Source organism: Trichechus manatus, unplaced genomic scaffold (assembly GCF_000243295.1).
Source record: "Trichechus manatus latirostris isolate Lorelei unplaced genomic scaffold, TriManLat1.0 scaffold00101, whole genome shotgun sequence".
Taxonomy (NCBI): domain Eukaryota; kingdom Metazoa; phylum Chordata; class Mammalia; order Sirenia; family Trichechidae; genus Trichechus; species Trichechus manatus.
This window is the reverse complement of record NW_004444037.1, coordinates 4,079,310-4,096,520: the sequence shown is the minus strand read 5'-3', so window position 1 is coordinate 4,096,520 and position 17,211 is coordinate 4,079,310. Positions and strand designations below refer to the sequence as shown.

Genomic DNA, 17,211 nt, shown 5'->3' with positions numbered 1-17,211 from the left:
TTAATTCTTTTATCTGATTTTTCCTCAAGTAAGTTGGTGTCAAGTGCTTTATCTTCATTTTCACTAATTCTGACTTCCATTGCCTCAATTCTGCTCCTATGACTTTCTGTTGAGCTGTCTAATTCTGAAATTTTATTGTTAATCTTCTGGATTTCTGATTGCTTTCTCTCTGTGGATTCTTGCAGCCTGTTAAATTGTTCATTATGCTCTACTCTAATCTTTTTAATTTCTTCTGCTGTGTGTTCTGTGTTTTGCTTAATTTCTTTCCTAATTTGTTGAAGAGTTCTGTATATTAATCTTTTGTATTCTGCCTCCGGTAATCTCAAGAAATTTTCGTCCTCTGGAAAATTTTTAGATTCTTTATTTTGGGAGCTTGCTGAAACCATCATGGATTGCCTGTTTATGTGATTTGATACTGACTTTTTTCTGAGCCATCAGTAAATTATTATATAGATTTTATGTTTGCTTACTGTATTCTGGCTTCTTGTTTTGATATGCCCAAATAGGCTGTTCATATGAGCTAGTGTGATTATTGGCACCTTTGAAGCTCTAATGTCCTGTCACCAGGTGGTTAGATCTGTTATTAGGTATGTGAGCTTAGCAGTCCGCCCACTCCTCCTGTATGGATTCAGCTTAGGTACCCAGGCGGATGGCCACCAAGCATGTGGTGTAGGCCCTTACCTACAATCCTAGACAGGCATGGGTGATAGGTGTAGGCAGAGGCATCTGGCTGCAGCAGGGTGACACACTCTGAGCAAGGCAGGGGGCTGACGGCCACCCCTGAGTGTCTGGGAGGAAGGCGTGTCCCTGTTCCCTAGAGCGCATAGATGGGTGGGTTTTGCAGCTGGACTGTGAGCACCCATTGCTGTTGGGTGTAAGGACTGGGGGGCTCCTCTTTTTCTTGGGCCCCCTGTCTCAGGTGGTTAGGTGGCAGGGGTGCAGCCAGCAGTCCTCAGGCCCCTGATGTGGGTAGGTAAAGACCATGCTTAATGGGCAGAGCAGTGTCAATTGTCAAGAACCTGCCACTTCACAGCTGAAATAGTTCAAGTTAGACTTCAGGTATAGACCCTGTTGTACTGTGGTAATGACGGCTTACACTATTGAAATGGGCCCACACAAGTCTCTGCAGGGGGAAGGGCACTCCTGTGCTTAGGCAAAGGAGCTGTGCCTACCCTGGATTCCTGTCTTAGGGGAGCCGGCAGTTTATTTTTTCCCGCTTGTTAAATTTGTTAGTTCTCCAAGGCCGGGAGAATGGCTCAGGGCATGTAATGGATCCTACTTCTGGCCCAGGGGACTCGGCAATTGCTGAAGCTGGTCCGGGACCCAGTGCAAAGCAGGGAGTGGGGAGATAGATGGGAGAGAGATTTTTTCCCAAGGGGAGTGTTTTTGATCCGTGTGGTAGGCCGTATGCAAGTACTCATCTTTCACCGATCGAGGACTGCTTCTCACTGATTCTGGGTGGCTGAGTAGACTCTCTGCTGCTGGGTCTCTTCTGGTGCAGAGAACGCGACTCCCAAGCACTGCTGCTTGCCTGCCTCACTGCTCACTCATGAGCTGATCAGGCATGAAGGGCTCAGGCTCTCACCGGGTCAGTTCTGGCAACTGCTCACTGCTTCCGAACCGTCTCTCCCTCCCCCTGCCACTCAGTCTGATTCCTCAACTTTGCCTTAGTTGATCAAGGCTCCTACATTGTCACATATAATTGATTCCCTTGTTTTTTTGGGTCTTTATTTTCAGAGGGTCTACCAGAAGTGTCTGACTTCTCCACCATCTTGGCCCCACCTCCCCTCATTTGATTTCTTTACTGCTGCTTCCATGGGTGTAGATTGTGGATCCAAGTAAAATGAAATCCATAACAACTTCAGTATTTTCTCCAATTATCATGATGTTGCTCATTGGTCCAGTTGTGAGGATGTTTGTTTTGTTTATGTAGAGATGTAGTCCACGCTGAAGATTGTAGTCTTTGATCTTCATCAGTAAGTGCTTCAAGTCCCCTTCATTTTCTGCAAGCAAAGTTGTGTCATCTGCGTATTGCCTGTTGTTAATGAGTCTTCCTCCAATCCTGATGCCCTGTCCTTCTTCACATTATGCAGTTTCTCTGATTATTTGCTCAGCATACAGATTGAATAAGTATGGTGAAAGGATACAACCCTGACGCACACCTTTCCTGACTTTAAACCACGCAGTATCCCCTTGTTCTGTTCCAATGACTGTCTCTTGGTCTATGTACAGGTTCTGGATGAGCACAGTTAAGCGTTCTGGAATTCCTGTTCATCACAGTGTTGTCCATGATTTGTTATGATCCACACAGTCATATGCATAGTCAATAAAACACAGGTAAACATTTCTCTGTTATCTCTGCTTTCAGCCAAGATCCATCTGGCATCAGCTATGATATCGTTCCGGTCATCTTTTGAATCTGACTTGAGTTTTGGGCAGTTTTCTGTCAATGTACTACTGCAAACATTTTTGAATGGTCTTCAGGAAAATTTTACTTGCATGTAGTATTGATATTGTTCGATAATTTCCACATTCTGTTGGATCACCTTTCTTTGGAATGGGCACAGATGTTGATCTCTTCCAGTTGGTTGGCCAGGTAGCTGTCTTCCAAATTTCTTGGCATAGATGAGTGAGCACTTGGCAGCACTGCATACGTTTGTTGAAACATCTCAGTTGGTATTCCGTCAATTCCTAGAGCCTTGTTTTTTGCCAGTGTCTTCAGTGCAGCTTGGACCTCTTTCTTCATTACCATTGGTTCTTGATCATATGCTACCTCCTGAAATGGTTGAACCTCGACCAGTTCTTTTTGGTACAGTGACTCTGTGTATTCCTTCTGTCTTCTTTTGATGCTTTCTGTGTTGTTCAGTATTTTGCCCATAGAATGCTTCAGCATTGCAACTGGAGGTTTGAATGTTTTCTTCAGTTCTTTCAGCTTGAGAAATGCCAAGGATGTTCTTCCCTTTTGGTTTTCTGACTCCAGGTCTTTGCACATTTCATTATAATGCTTTACTTTGTCTTTTCGAGCTGCCCTTTCAAGTCTTTGGTCAGCTCTGTTACATGGTCATTTCTTCCTTTTGTTTTAGCCACACTGGTTTCAAGAGCAAGTTTCAGAGTCTCTTCTGACATCGATTTTGGCCTTTTCTTTCTTTCCTGTCTTTTAATGATCTTTTGCATTCTTCGTGTATGATGTCTTTGATGTTATCCCACAACTCGTCTGGTTTTCAGTCATTAGTGTTCAGTGCATCAAATCTCTTCTTGAGATGGTCTCTAAATTCAAGTGGGATATACTCAAGGTTGTGCTTTGGCTCCCAGGGAGTTGTTTTAATTTTCTTCAGCTTCAACTTGAACTTGCGTATGAGCAATTGATGGTCTGTTCCACAATCAGGCTGTTTTGACTGATGAAATTGAGTTTCTCCATTATCTCTTTCCACAGGTGTAGTTGATTTGATTCCTGTGTATTCCATCTGGCGAGGTCCATGTGTATAGTCACCAGTTATGTTGTTGAGAAAAGATATTTCCAATGAATAAGTGTTGATCTTGTAAAATTCTGTCATACGGTCTCCAGTGTTGTTTCTGTCACCAAGGCCGTATTTTCCAACTACCAATCCTTCTTTGTTTCTGACTTCTACATTCCAGTCACCAGTAATTATCAACATCTCTTGACTGTATGTTTGATCAATTTCAGACTGCAGAAGGTAGTAAAAATCTTCAGTTTCTTCATCTTTGGCGTTAGTGGTTGGTATGTAAATTTGCATAATAGACATATTAAATTGGTCTTCCTTATAGGCATAGGAATATTATCCTATCACTGACAGCATTGTATTTCATGATAGAGCTTAAATGTTCTCTTTGACAATGCATGGGATGCCTTCCTCTTCAATTTGTCATTCTTAGCCTAGTAGACCATATGATTGTCTGATTCAAAATGGCCAATACCAGTCGATTTCAGCTCACTAATGACTAAGATTTCATTGTTTATGCATTCCATTTCATTTTTGACAACTTCTAATTTTCCTAGATTCATATTTCGTACATTCCACGTTCTGATTATTAATGGATGTTTGCAGCTGTTTCTTCTCATCCTGAGTCTTGTCACCTCAGCAAATGAAGGTCTGAAAGCTTTAGTCCATCCATGTCATTAAGGTTCACTCTACTTTGAGGAGGCAGCTCTTCCCCAGTTGTATTTTGAGTGCCTTCCAATCTGAGGGGCTCATCTTCTGGCACTATAGCAGACAGTGTTCTGCTGCTATTCATAAGGTTTTCACTGGCCAGTTTTTTTAGAAATAGATCGCCAGACCCTTCTTCCTAGTCTGTCTTAGTCTAGAAGCTCTGCTGGATCCTGTCCATCATGGATGACCACCCTGCTGGTATTTGAATGAACAGTGGTGTAGCTTCCAGCATCACAGCAACACACAAGCTACCACAGTAAGGCAGACAAGTGGTAGAAATACTAAATATTAAAATAGAAAAGGATAAAAATTTGTGCAGAGATACTTGTGTGTGTGTATTTTTTTTTAATTGAAGTACAATTTCTATGGTGAAATGCACAGATCTTAAGTGTACCATTTGAAAAGTTTTGATAAATACATACACCTGTGTAACCACTACCTCAATTAATGTATGCAATGTTTTCGTCTTTTCATCACCTAGAAAGTTGCCTCTTAACCCTCCCAGTCACTTCCCCCTCCCACCAGGTGACAGCTGTTCCAATTTCTATCCCCATAGATTAATTTTGTCTGTTCTTGAATTTCATAGAAATGGAATCATACAGTGTATACTCTTTTGTGTTTGGCTTCTTTTGAGATTCATACATGTTATTGGATGTTATTGGTGGGTATTGGTAGTTCCTTCCTTTTTATTCCTGAGTAGTATTACATTGTATAAATGTATCATAGTTTGCTTGCTGATTCTGCTGCTGATGGATATTTAGGTTGTTTTCGGTTAGGGTCTGTTATAGTCATTCTCGTAAAGTCTTTTTGTGGACGTTTGTTTACATTTCCTTGGGTAAACAGGAATAGAAATATAGGACAGAAGTATGTTTAACTTTATAAGAAACTATCAGACTTTTTCCAACATGATTTTACACTCTTATCAGCACTGTGTAAGGGTTCTGGCTGTTCTGCATCCTTGCTAACATTTGGTGTTGTAAGTCCTTTTAATTTTAGCCATTCTATAGGGAGTGAGAGCCCTGGTCGCACAGGGGTTAAGAGCTCAGCTGCTAACCAAAAGGTGGGCAGTTTGATTCCAACAGCCGCTTGTTGGAAAACCCTATGGGCAGTTCTATTCTGTCCTGTAGGATTGCTATGAGTCAGAATCGACTCGACGGCAGTGGACTTTTTTTGTTTGTTTTTTGAGAGGGGGTGAAATTGCATCTCATTGTGGTTTTAATTTATATTTCACTGAAGACTAATGGTGTTGAGCACCTTTTCCTATGTTTATTCTCTTCAACTATCTTTTGCCAAGTGCGCATTCAAGCCTTTGGCTGATTTTCTTGTTGGGTTGTTTGTCTCATTATTGTTGAGTTGTAGGAGTTCTTTTGGATGGACACAGTGGCTGCAAGAATGGACTCAAACATGGCAATGATTGTACGGATAATGCAGGGTCAGACAACATTTCTTTCTGTTATCCGTAAGGTCACTATGAATCGGAGCCCACAAGATGGCACCGAATAATAATCATAATAAGTGTTCTTTATATATTCCATATAGAAATCATTTATCAGATATTTTGAATATTTTCTCCCACTCTGCGGTTTGCATTTTCTTTTTTTTAACGGAATATTTTGATGAGCAGGTGTTTTTAATTTTGATAAAGTACAGTTTATTAATTTTTTGTTTTGTGCTTTTTTGCTTTTTAAAAAATTACTGTTTCTATCTTTCATGTTTTTATTTTTTTATAATTTATTTTATTTTTGTTGGTGGTGTTGAGAGTATACACAACAGAACACCTGTTTCATGCTTTTAAAAGAAGCCTCTTTAAGAATTCTCTGCTTACCTCAAACTTGGGAAAATATTCTTCTTTGTTTTCTTCTAGACGCTTTATTGCTTTAGCTTTTACATTTAGGTTTATGAAGAGATATTTATTTTAAAGCAGCAACATGAATGTCATGTTGTTGTTGTTAGGTGCCGTTGGGTTGGTTCTGACTCATAGTAACCCTGAATATCATAAACATTGGATTTAGATCACTCTAAATCAATCTAAATGTTTGGGTGGAAGGCTACCTGAAGAGAAACAAAAAAATAATTGCTTCATACTAAAAGAATCTTTTAATAGTAGCTAAATAATATATAGCTATAATATAATGGTGTTTTACTCATCTCTTTTAGGACTTTAATTTTTTGAAGTCAATAAAACTTGTTTTGGAAGACAAGATGACTACTGCTGCAGAAAGAAAATACGTTAATATTAGAAAAAGACTGGATCAGTTGGGATACCGCCAGACTCTGACAGTAGAGTGCTTACCTTTGGTAGAAAAACTTTTCAGGTAAGAAGAAAATACAATTCTAAAACTAAATGTTTCTTAATCCTGTTTGTTTCTGATTGAACTTCATCTTTCAGTAGAGAAATGGTTAGATTTTTGAAAAGTTAAATCGTCTGAAGCTCATCTGTTTTTCCTTATGTCCTGCTCCCCTGTCTGTTATCAATGTAAGACCTCCATATTGCAGAACTCGGGGGGGGGGGTCACCATTCTTTAAGACTATACGTTTCTGGGTATTTTCTCTGTGAATAGAGTTATACTTTTTTAAAATGTAGTTTTCTGATATAGTTGGGAGACACTCTTCCCTTAAGTTCTATGTCTGCTTCACTGGTCTGTAGTTACTATTATATTAATAATGGTTCTCTAATATGTTGTTGGTCATTACTTTAGCTATTATAGGTTACCTTAACTGCAAGATTCTTCATGATTTTTTTTTTTTTCTTTTCTGTAAGAGCTATATTGGAGTGGTTTGAGACTGAAGCAGAGAAATTCCTTAGGAAGTTTTTGAATAGGACTATAAGCAATGATGATGGAAAGGAAAGAATGGACAAAAGTTATTTTGTGATCTTTCATATGGCCACCTAAACCCTTTATGATTTAAGCCCTGCCTTTCTCTGCAGCTTCATCTCCCATGTATCTAACTACTTGAAGCTCCCTGAACATACCATGCACTCTCTCATATGCTGTCCTATCTGCCTGTAAAGCCCCCTTCTCCTCATGCTCTTCCTTTGCCCTTGTGCTTGGTTAGCTTCTAAGTTTATATGTCCTGCATGACTCTGTCACTTCTGTTACATGTTACCTTAACTGCTTATCCTTCCTGGAAACTTGTTTTTGTCTTCCCTTCAGTAAGTAAACTCCATGAGACCAAGACTTTGACTTTGTCACTGCTAGATCGGTAACAGGGCTAGACACGTAGAAGGTACTGACACAATAACTGTTTAATAAACTATCAGCAGAATAATAAGCTCCATGACAATGGGGACATTAGTGTGGTCCCTGCTCAATAAATACTTACTGATTGAAGATTCCAGTTGTGTGTTCTTGGAGGTGAGGAACTGATTCTTATTCATTGTTGTACCCCTAGCACTTAGCATATAAACAAAAAAAAAACCCATTGCGTTAGAGTCGATTCTGACCTATAGTGACCCTATATATAAATATTTGCTGAATGAGCAAGTAAATTTCACAGATTCCACTGCATCAGGTGATTGATTAGACATGGTGGATAAGTGAGAAGGGAGACTCAAAGATGATTCTATATGTGTATGTGTTTATTTTACAACTTTTGATCTTGTTTTGAGAAAATTTTGAGGGCTTGCTGGTACCTTGAAAGAATATTAGTATTCTTTTAGAAAATTTTTCTTTAAATCTTTTTAAGACTTGGGCTCATTTATCATTAACACATATTTTAAGCCTTGTTTAGAAATCTATTTTTAGTTACTAGAAAGTTAATGGAATGTTTCCTTCTATTTACATGCTTTGTTCTTTAATTTTAGTGACCTAGTTCATACAACAGAGAGCCTTCGGAAATCAAAATTGTCTGCTGTTAAAGCTGAAAAAGAAAGTGCCAATTTTGATTTTGTTCTGGAACCCTATAAAGTTGAAAATGCAAGATTGTGCAGAGAAAATAATGAATTATACCTGGAATTAATGAAACTGAGAGAACAATCAGGCCAACAAAGTAAAGGTAAATGAAACTGGTAATTTTTTCAGTACAAATTTTTGTTTTATATGTAGTGTTATTACTCACCATGAAGTTGAAGTTGGCTCCAGCTCATGGTGACCTTATGTATAACGGAATGAAATATTGCTGGGTCCCATGCCATCTTCATGATCTTTGATATATTTTAGCCCACTGTGTCAATCCATCTCATTGAGGGTATTTCTTTTTTCACTGACCTTCTATTTTACCAAACATTATGTCCTTTTCTAGTGATTGGGCTTTCCTAATGATGTGTCCACAGTAAGAAAGACAAAGTAGGGAAGGCTAAAGTCTAAGTTTAAAACTCTTAAATTAGAAAATGTGGTGGTCCTTCTGCTAATAGCTCCTGCTGAACTACTCTAGGGTGTATTGAAGAATTCCTGAGAAAGAATATGAATGTGTATTCCATAGCTATATTTGTCCACACTGTATGTGGATTAAATTTTTAGAATTAAAATTACTGTGTAGAATATTATATGCTGAAATTGAAGAAATGTTCTTGAGACACCTTTTGTTTTTCTCCTGCTGAAAATAACAGTAGTAAAGGTGAAAGCCAGGTATCACTCTGATTCTTTAATAGGTGGTCTTTTAGCCAGAAGGTAGACAAGGATGGTTTCAAAGATACTGGGAAAAGGTTAGTTATATGGCTGTCTTATTCATAAATTTTTCTTTCATTCAGTAGAAAGCTCTAATACCTGGCAAGAATTCATAATCGCTTCGCTTCATACCCAATTTACCAGATCAAAAGCTGTGATTTATATTAGGTTCATTTGAGCAGTAGAAAAATATTATCCCCTTTTGTGCTTAGTGACTTATTTCCCATTTTGTTACTAGTGGAAAAGGTAAATAGGCTTTCAAACAAAGCATGCATAAGAATCAGGTGGAACCTTAAAAATTGGTGGGACTTTTTCCTGAAGTGAGACAACCTCATAGATTTCTTAGTGTTTAAAATAGTCTTTGAATCTTTTTTATTTTAAGAGTTGAAAGCTGCACTGAAGAAGTGTGCACGTGAATCAGATGATCTGAAATTTCTAAATAACCAGTATGTTCATAAACTCAAACTTTTGGAAAAAGAAAGCAAAGCTAAGGATGAAAAAATACAGCTACTTCAAGAAAAGAATTTGCATGCCGTAGTACAAACTCCAGGTAAGTATTTCTTCAAAAAAAGAAAAGGATAAGTTATACATTTAATCTTTTAAAACTACTAAAAACTGTTGACGGAAGTAGGACTTAGGATTTTCATACTTAGAGGTTAGTGTTTGAAAAGATGTGTATTTGGATAGTCACATAAACTTCTTGGTTTATATCTGAAGATCCAGACAGTATTTTGTACGATGCATCTGTATAAAAGTGTGTGTAATAATAGCTTCTTAGTTACAAGTACAGGAGCCCTGGTGGCGCAAGAGCTCAGCTACTAACCAAAAGATCAGCAGTCTGATCCCACTAGCTGTTCCTTGGGAGAAAGATGGGGCATTCGACTTCCGTTTAGATTTAAGGCCTTGGAAACCCTATGGGGCAGTTGTATTCTGTCCTACAGGGTTGCTAGGAGTCAGAATTGACTTGACAACAGTGGATTTGTTTGGTTTTAGATACAAGTGGTGTAACTTTAATGCCAGAGTTTTATTTCCCTAATTGTATATTTAATTCTTTGTTTTTTCCTATTATTTATTTTTTATAAAACTAACCCATACTCATTAAAGAAAAATTTGGAAATATGTACTTCTGTAGTTTATTTTTTAGTTTTGTGTTCAGCAGTTCTAAAAGAAAAGAGAAATGATAGGACGTATCCAGTGTTGGTGGTTGCCCAGGCGTAGGTTGGTAGAGGAATCTACAGTACTAGTGACAGCGTCGTTGAGATATCTGAACCATGGAGTCAAGATTATGAAAGTGAGGCATAGGAGGCTGCTGGATTATGAGACTGGGTAGAGACTGCAGGACTAAAGGGAATGCTGAGAACCAAAAGTAATTTGGTTGGAATGAAGATTGTAGTCAGAATGGAATTTCAGATATGAAGATCTAGAATCTGGTACAATTGTGAGTGATGACAAAGCCCAAAGTGTAGTCATGTTACCATGAGCCTAAAGCTGAGTGGAGAAGAAACTTATGAGAGTTGAGGGATTAGGAACTATGAGGCTAGGATGTGGGAAAAATCATTGAAGTTGACAGGAAGTAAGATGGAGAGAGATTCTGAGCCAAAGATGGAGAAAAGTGGGAGAAAATCTCAGAAGTAACTAGAAGATTAAGGCCAAAAAGAGAATAATCAGGTTTTCTGAGGAAAGAATGGGACAAATTCAAGAGAGATTCCGGCAATGTGATCAATAGTATTTCATGACTGAATGCGGTAGATTTGAGAAATAGGGGAATTCTTAGATTTCTATGTCCAGTAAATAAGTGGGTGGATGATGGTGTTATTTTTCAAAACAGAGAATGTGGGAAGCAGAGCAGGAGTCCAGTTTTGGGTATCTTGAGGATGCTGTACCCATGGGACATTTGTGTTGTTATTTCTGGTAAGCAGTGTAATATGTATGTGGATCTGTTCTCAGAAGTGTGGTCCCAGATGAAGATTCAAATTTGGGACTCATCACTCATGGTGTGATAGGAATATCTAATGAGATTCTGTAGATTGGAAAGAGAGCAGAACCCAAGATGGAACCTAGGGAAACTGACATTTAAAAGCCTGGTGAAAGAAGAGGGTCATTGAAAGAACCTGAGAAGGAGTAACCAAGGAAGAAAACCAGGAGGTAAGGGAAGAAGAATCAGGAAGGAAAAGTTACTTTTGTTTAGGTGTGTAACTATAAGCAGATCATTTGAATACTTTTGACCCGGTTCCTTCATCCTTAAAACGAGAGAGAGGAGTATAGGCAATCCCCGGGTTATAAATGTCTGACTTATTTACAACCTGTAGTTATGAACCAACCACCATAAGTCTATTAAAATAAAAATTTGAGATACATACAGTGGTTCATAATAATAAATGGATGCTACTTTGTGACATGCAGCTAAACATTATTATTATTGTATTATTATGTTAAAGATGTTTTAGTGTATCTAGAAGTGTTTCTTTAAAGTTTTTTATGCATAGAAAGGTACACTACATGCTATATACTAAGACAAACATTTGACTAACTGACATTAGATATGAACCATACCTAACTGTTCTGACTTATGTACAAATTCGACTTAAGGACAGACTTAGGAATGGAACTTGTTGGTAATCCAAGGACTGTCTGTATACAAAATTGTTAGGATTCTAATGAAGACAAAGTTGTAGATTGTTGTTCCTGAGAATCTTCTAGTTGTTCAAGTACACTTCTAACTTGGTTAGATGCTTAGAAAGGTCAAATATCCATTTGGTTTGGACTAACACAGGATATGTCTATACATTTAAAAAAAAATTATTTTTGCTACTTTTAAGATAAGAAAACATTCCCTACCGATTCAGATTATAAAATGATTTTTATTACTGATGACATTCCATTACTATTTTTACTAGTTAAAATTTCAGTCGTCTGTACTTTTGACACTGTGGAATAAGTGTGTGTATTTTAGTTTTGACTGCTTTAGGCTCTGCATTTGACAGTTTTCTGTTAGTGATGATTTCTTGAGCTCATAATAGAGAACACCACAGGCCCACTCAGCTTTTAATTTTGCTAATGTCTGGTCCCCATCTAGTGGAGGAACAGAGTAAATTCTGGCATATGAGCCAAGCATTCAGGCAAATAAAACTTTTCTTATAACCATGTCTTCTTGAGGCTTTCAAGAATGCACTGTTCAGTTAAAGATGAAGGTGGGTAATTTACATGTGAGGGAGAAAATATTTTATTGACAGGTAAATGTGAGCTAGCACTCCTCTGTGCCAAGAAATTTGGAAGACAGCTACCTGGCCAACCGAGAGATCCGTATTTGTTCCCATTCCAAAGAAAGGTGATCCAACAGAATGCGGAAGTTATCTAACAATATCATTAATATCACATGCAAGTAAAATTTTGCTGAAGATCATTCAAAAGCAGTTGTAGCAGTACATCAACAAGGAAGTGCCAGAAATACAAGCTGGATTCAGAAGAGGACGGGCAACCAGGGATGTCACTGCTGATGTCAGTTGGATCTTGGCTAAAAGCAGAGAATACCAGAAAGATATTTACCTGAGTTTTATTGACTGTGCAAAGGCATTCAGCCATGTGGCTCATAACAAATTATAGGTAACATTGTGAAGAATGGGAATTCAGAATACTTCACTGTAAAATTTTAAAAAGTGCAGAACGCCTAAAAATTATGTGGGACAACTATGAAGAGGAAAAACCTGTAAGTGATTGAAGTATCAGAATGAGGTGGAGGTGGGGGGAGCGGATAACAGAAAACGCAGAGAATTGTTGAAGATTTGCTGGCAGAAAACTTACCTGAAATCATGAAAGATGAGAAGGTATCTATCCAGAAAGCTCAACGAACCCCACACAGGGTAGATCCCAAAAGAAAGTTACAAAGACATATACTCAAACTTGCCAAAACCAAAGACAAAGAATCTTGAGAGTGGCTAGGGATAAACAGAAAGTCAGCTACAAAAGAGAACCAATAAGACTAAGCTCTGACTACTCAGCAGAAACCATGTAGGCAAGAAGACAATGGGATGACATATAAAAAGTCTTGCAGAACGCTTCATTGTGCTCATGAGGAACCTGTACTTAGACCAAGAGGCAGTCAATCGTTTGAGCAGAACAAGGGGATACTGTGTGGTTTAAAGTTAAGAAACGTGTGTGTCAGGGTTGTATCCTTCATCATACTTACTCAGTCTGTATGCTGAGCAAATAATCTGAGAAGCTGGACTATATGAAGAAGAACAGTGTCAAGATTGGAGGAAGACTCAACAACCTGCGATATGCAGATGACACAGCCTTGCTTCCTGAAAATGAAGAAGACTTGAAGCACTTACTGATGAAGATTGAAGTATGGGTTATACCTCAACATGAAGAAAACAAAAATCCTCACAACTGGACCAATAGGTAACATCATGATAAAGGAGAAAATATTGAAGTTGTCAAGGATTTCATTTTACTTGGATCCACATTCAACGCCCATGGAAGCAGCAGTCAAGAAATCAAATGACATATTGCATTGGGCATATCTGCTGCAAAAGTCCTCTTTAAAGTGTTAAAAAGCAAACATGTCTCTCTGAGGGCTAAGGTGCCCCTGACCCGAGCCATGGTATTTTCATTCACCTCATAAGCATGTGAAAGTTGGACAATGAATAACGAAGAATTGATGCCTTTAAATTACGGTGTTGGCGAAGAATATTGAATATACCATGGACTGCCAGAAGAAAGAACAAATATGTCTTGGAAGAGGTGCAGCCAGAATGCTCCTTAGAAGCAAGGATGGCAGGACTTCATCTCACGTACTTTGGACATGTCATCAGGAGGGACCAGTCCGTGGAGAAGGACATCATGCTTTGTAAAGTAGAGGGTTTAGCAAAAAAGAGGAAGACCCTCAGCGAGGTGGATTGACATAGTGGCTGCAACAAGGCTCAAACATAGCAATGATTATGAGGAAGGCGCAGGACTGGGCAATGTTTAGTTTTGTTGTACATAGGGTCGCTATGAGTCGGAACCACCTTGATGGCATCTAACAACAGCAACGTGAGCTAGGGACATACATTATAACAAAAAGGTTAACACTCTGTGTTATTTAATTCTAAGACAATGCATTATTTTATTTTTTCTTAATTTTTTAATATATACACTTATTATTTTAGGTGGCAAGAAAAGAAGTATTGCCTTCAGGCGCCAGCGTATGCAAATTGATGAACCAGTTCCTCCTTCTGAAGTCACTTCCTATCCAGTTCCTCAGCCAGATGACCCTTATATTGCAGACCTCCTGCAAGTGGCTGATAACAGGTGCATTAAATAATTTTCTTTTGGCTTTAGTTAATTGATTACTGAATCAGCTATGAGCTGCTTGATAGTAGGGCTTTGTCGTAACTATTGTGTCTTCAGTGCTTAGCAGAGAACCTTGCACGAGCCCTCAGTAAGTACAGGCAGTCCCCAGGTTATGAACGAGATCCTTTCCTGTGTCTTTAAGTCGAATTTATAGGTAAGTCAGAATAGATGCATACAATTCTTAATTTAGCCTCACTTTAGTGCAACAGGAAACCCTGGTGACGCGGTGGTTAAGAGTTCAGCTGCTAACCAAAAGGTTGGCAGTTTGAATCCACCAGGCGCTCCTTGGAAACCCTGTGGGGCAGTTCTACTCTGTCCTGTAGGGTCACTGTTAAGTCGGAATCTACTCGACGGCAATGGGTTTTTGTTTTTTTAGTGCAAGAAAAAGCTCAGACCCTTTTCAGTGATTTAAAAGCTGCACATGCAGCAAGTGAAGGTGATTGTGATGAAGAATTTGTTGTGAGTAGGGGGTTGGTTTAGTCGTTTCAAAGTGAGGGCAAATTTACATAAACATTAAAGGGCAAGTAAGTTGTCTGTAAGTCAGACTGCCTGTACTTTGAATGATATAGAATCTTTTTACATATTTTGAAACTTTAATTTCAAATAGGTTGTATACCTAATGTTTCTGTTCATAATTGCTTTAAAGTTAGTGCCATCTAGAATCTATTTCTGTGGAGTTGCTTTGTTTCTTGTTTTTTTTTTTTTTAAATAATATTTTATTGTGTCTTCGGTGAAAATTTACACAGCAAGTTAGGTTCCTATTTGACAGTTTCTACACAAATTGTTCAGTGACATTAGTTACATTTTTTCATAATGTGTTAGCATTCTTTTTACTTATGTTCTGGTTGTAGAGTTGCTTTCATATTTAGTTTTATCATCAAGAAAGAGCTATCTTTTAGAGGAATCCTTATTACTTCACAGTTATGTCAAATGACAGTTGGACATGAATATATTTGAAACTGGCTCTGGAAGTCTTGTTTCGTGATTCATGTTTGTAAATCCTTAAATTGAAATCAAGTACAAATTCCATTTAAATACAACTTCCTTAAGCCCCTGTGGGCAATGCACTATGTAAGTGCTTGGGGAATATAAAGATGAGTAAGGTGGTGTTGCTGCTTTTGAGAAGTTTACCACCCAGTAGTCAGAATGAGACAAGAGAAATACACAAAATGACATTAAGAAAATTATAAGGGGTTCAAAGGAGCAAGATAGCACTAGGGACAGCCTCTGTGGTCGTCGCTGGAGAATCATTTGAATATATGGACTATACTAGTGAAAATAGTTAATGCAGGTAACAATTTCAATAAATCGACTCTGCAGAGTGTTTTCTACTTTATTAGTCTCACTATAACAATCTAAAAAGGAGCATTGGTTGGAGGTATTAATTAGAGTCCCTTGGCTTAGTTATTCTCACACAATATTATGTACTTACATAGTTAGCTGACCTTAACTGTGAAGTATTTTGTGCTTTGTTCTTCTGTTAAAGTTACAATCTAGGACTGCTCAGACACTGTGTTAGTGTTATTTAAGGAATTATTTGAGCTGCTTATGTATCATTTTCTGCCTTTCTCTTTTTCCTTAACACTTCTCTGTCGAATCACCAAAGACGTTAGTCTCTTTTGATTACCTTGTTCACGTTAGTTTGCACATGCACGTTTTGTTTGTATTCAGAGTCATTCGTGCATGCATGAGTTATCCTGAACCTAAATGAGTAGGAAGCTTTGGTTCTGATAGTTGCCGGAACAAAGCTGTGTCCAACCTCATATACTCCACCTCATAGAAATTCTCTGTTAAAAGCACACCTAACTTCAGGCTTTATCTTGCTAGTATGAAAGTAGATTATGCCATTTTTGCATTAATGCTTGACAAAATAGGCAATTGTAAAATTCTGGTAATTTGGACAAAATCTTGATACTATTAGAATTAATTGGAGTTCTAAAAGGAGAAGGATTTTTGCTGTAGTTACTTGGAAAATTGTATAATTTGTTGATAATTTTCTTTTCTCCCATGGCTGATGGGTAGTTTATTAGGAAATACAGGGTCATAAAACACATTTCATACCCTCATTCCACTTAATGATGCTGTGAATTTTGGTTTGACTCCTGGACCCTCAGTTTCCTGAACCTAATAATTGACAACAGTACCCTAAAGAGTTGTCCTAAGGATCAAAATGGAATAGTAGGTGTTATGGATTGAGCTGCATCCCACCCAAAATATGTGTTGTAAATCCTAATCTCTGTGCCTGTAGTGATAATCCCATTTGGGAATGGTTATCTTTGTTATATGAATGAGACCGGATTAGTGTAGGGTGTATCTTGAATCAATCTCTTGAGATATAAAAGAGATTAAAAGAAGCTAGCAAGCAGAGATGGGGGAAGAGAGATGGCCAAGCCACAGGAAGATCACCTAGGAGCAGAAGCTAAAAGAAACAAGGACCCTTCTCCAGATCCAACAGAGAGAAAAGGCCTTCCCCTAGAGCCATTGCCCTGAGTTTGGACTTCTGGCCTCCTAAACTGTGAGAATATAAATTTCTGTTTGTTGAAGCCACCCATTTGTGGTATTTCTGTTATATCAGCACTAGATAACTAAGACAGTAGGTATTTTATTGCATAATATATCTGAGTTTCAAATCGTTTACCACTCAGTTTTTTATTCTAAAATTAACTCTCCTAGGAAATATACTATTTAAAATGCTGTGACTTTGGAACCCTTTGACACAGCACCTCATACCTCATTGAGAAGCAGAACGTACAGAATTTAAAAAGAATGCATCTAGTTTCATTTCTTGTCATTTTATATATTTTCTTATTTTTTCCCATACAAAAATTTATACATACATTGTTATGTGACTCAAATTACTCTCCCCATACTGTGACAACATACTCCTCCTTTCCACCCCTGATTCCCCATGTCCATTCAGCTAGCTCCTAACCCTCTCTGCCTTACCATCTCACCTCCAGACAGAAGCTACCAGTTTAGTCTCTTGTATCTACTTGAGCCAAGAGGCACACTCCTCACAAGTATCAGTTTATATCCCAGAGTCCAGCCCAATCCCTGTCTGAAGAGTTGGCCTCGGAAATTGTTTTAGTTCTGGGCTGATA

At 38.2% G+C, this 17,211-nt stretch overlaps 1 protein-coding gene across 1 annotated transcript in view; it reads left to right on the top strand.

Annotated features, from left to right (window-relative positions):
- The window catches only part of CEP135 (centrosomal protein 135), a 117,468-nt gene that overhangs the window by 27,480 nt on the left and 72,777 nt on the right, over positions 1-17,211 (top strand). The window contains 4 exon segments of the mRNA XM_012557419.2: positions 6,327-6,484; positions 7,975-8,165; positions 9,159-9,326; positions 13,927-14,068. Coding sequence (XP_012412873.1) covers positions 6,372-6,484; positions 7,975-8,165; positions 9,159-9,326; positions 13,927-14,068 — 614 coding nt within the window. The 5' untranslated portion in view covers positions 6,327-6,371.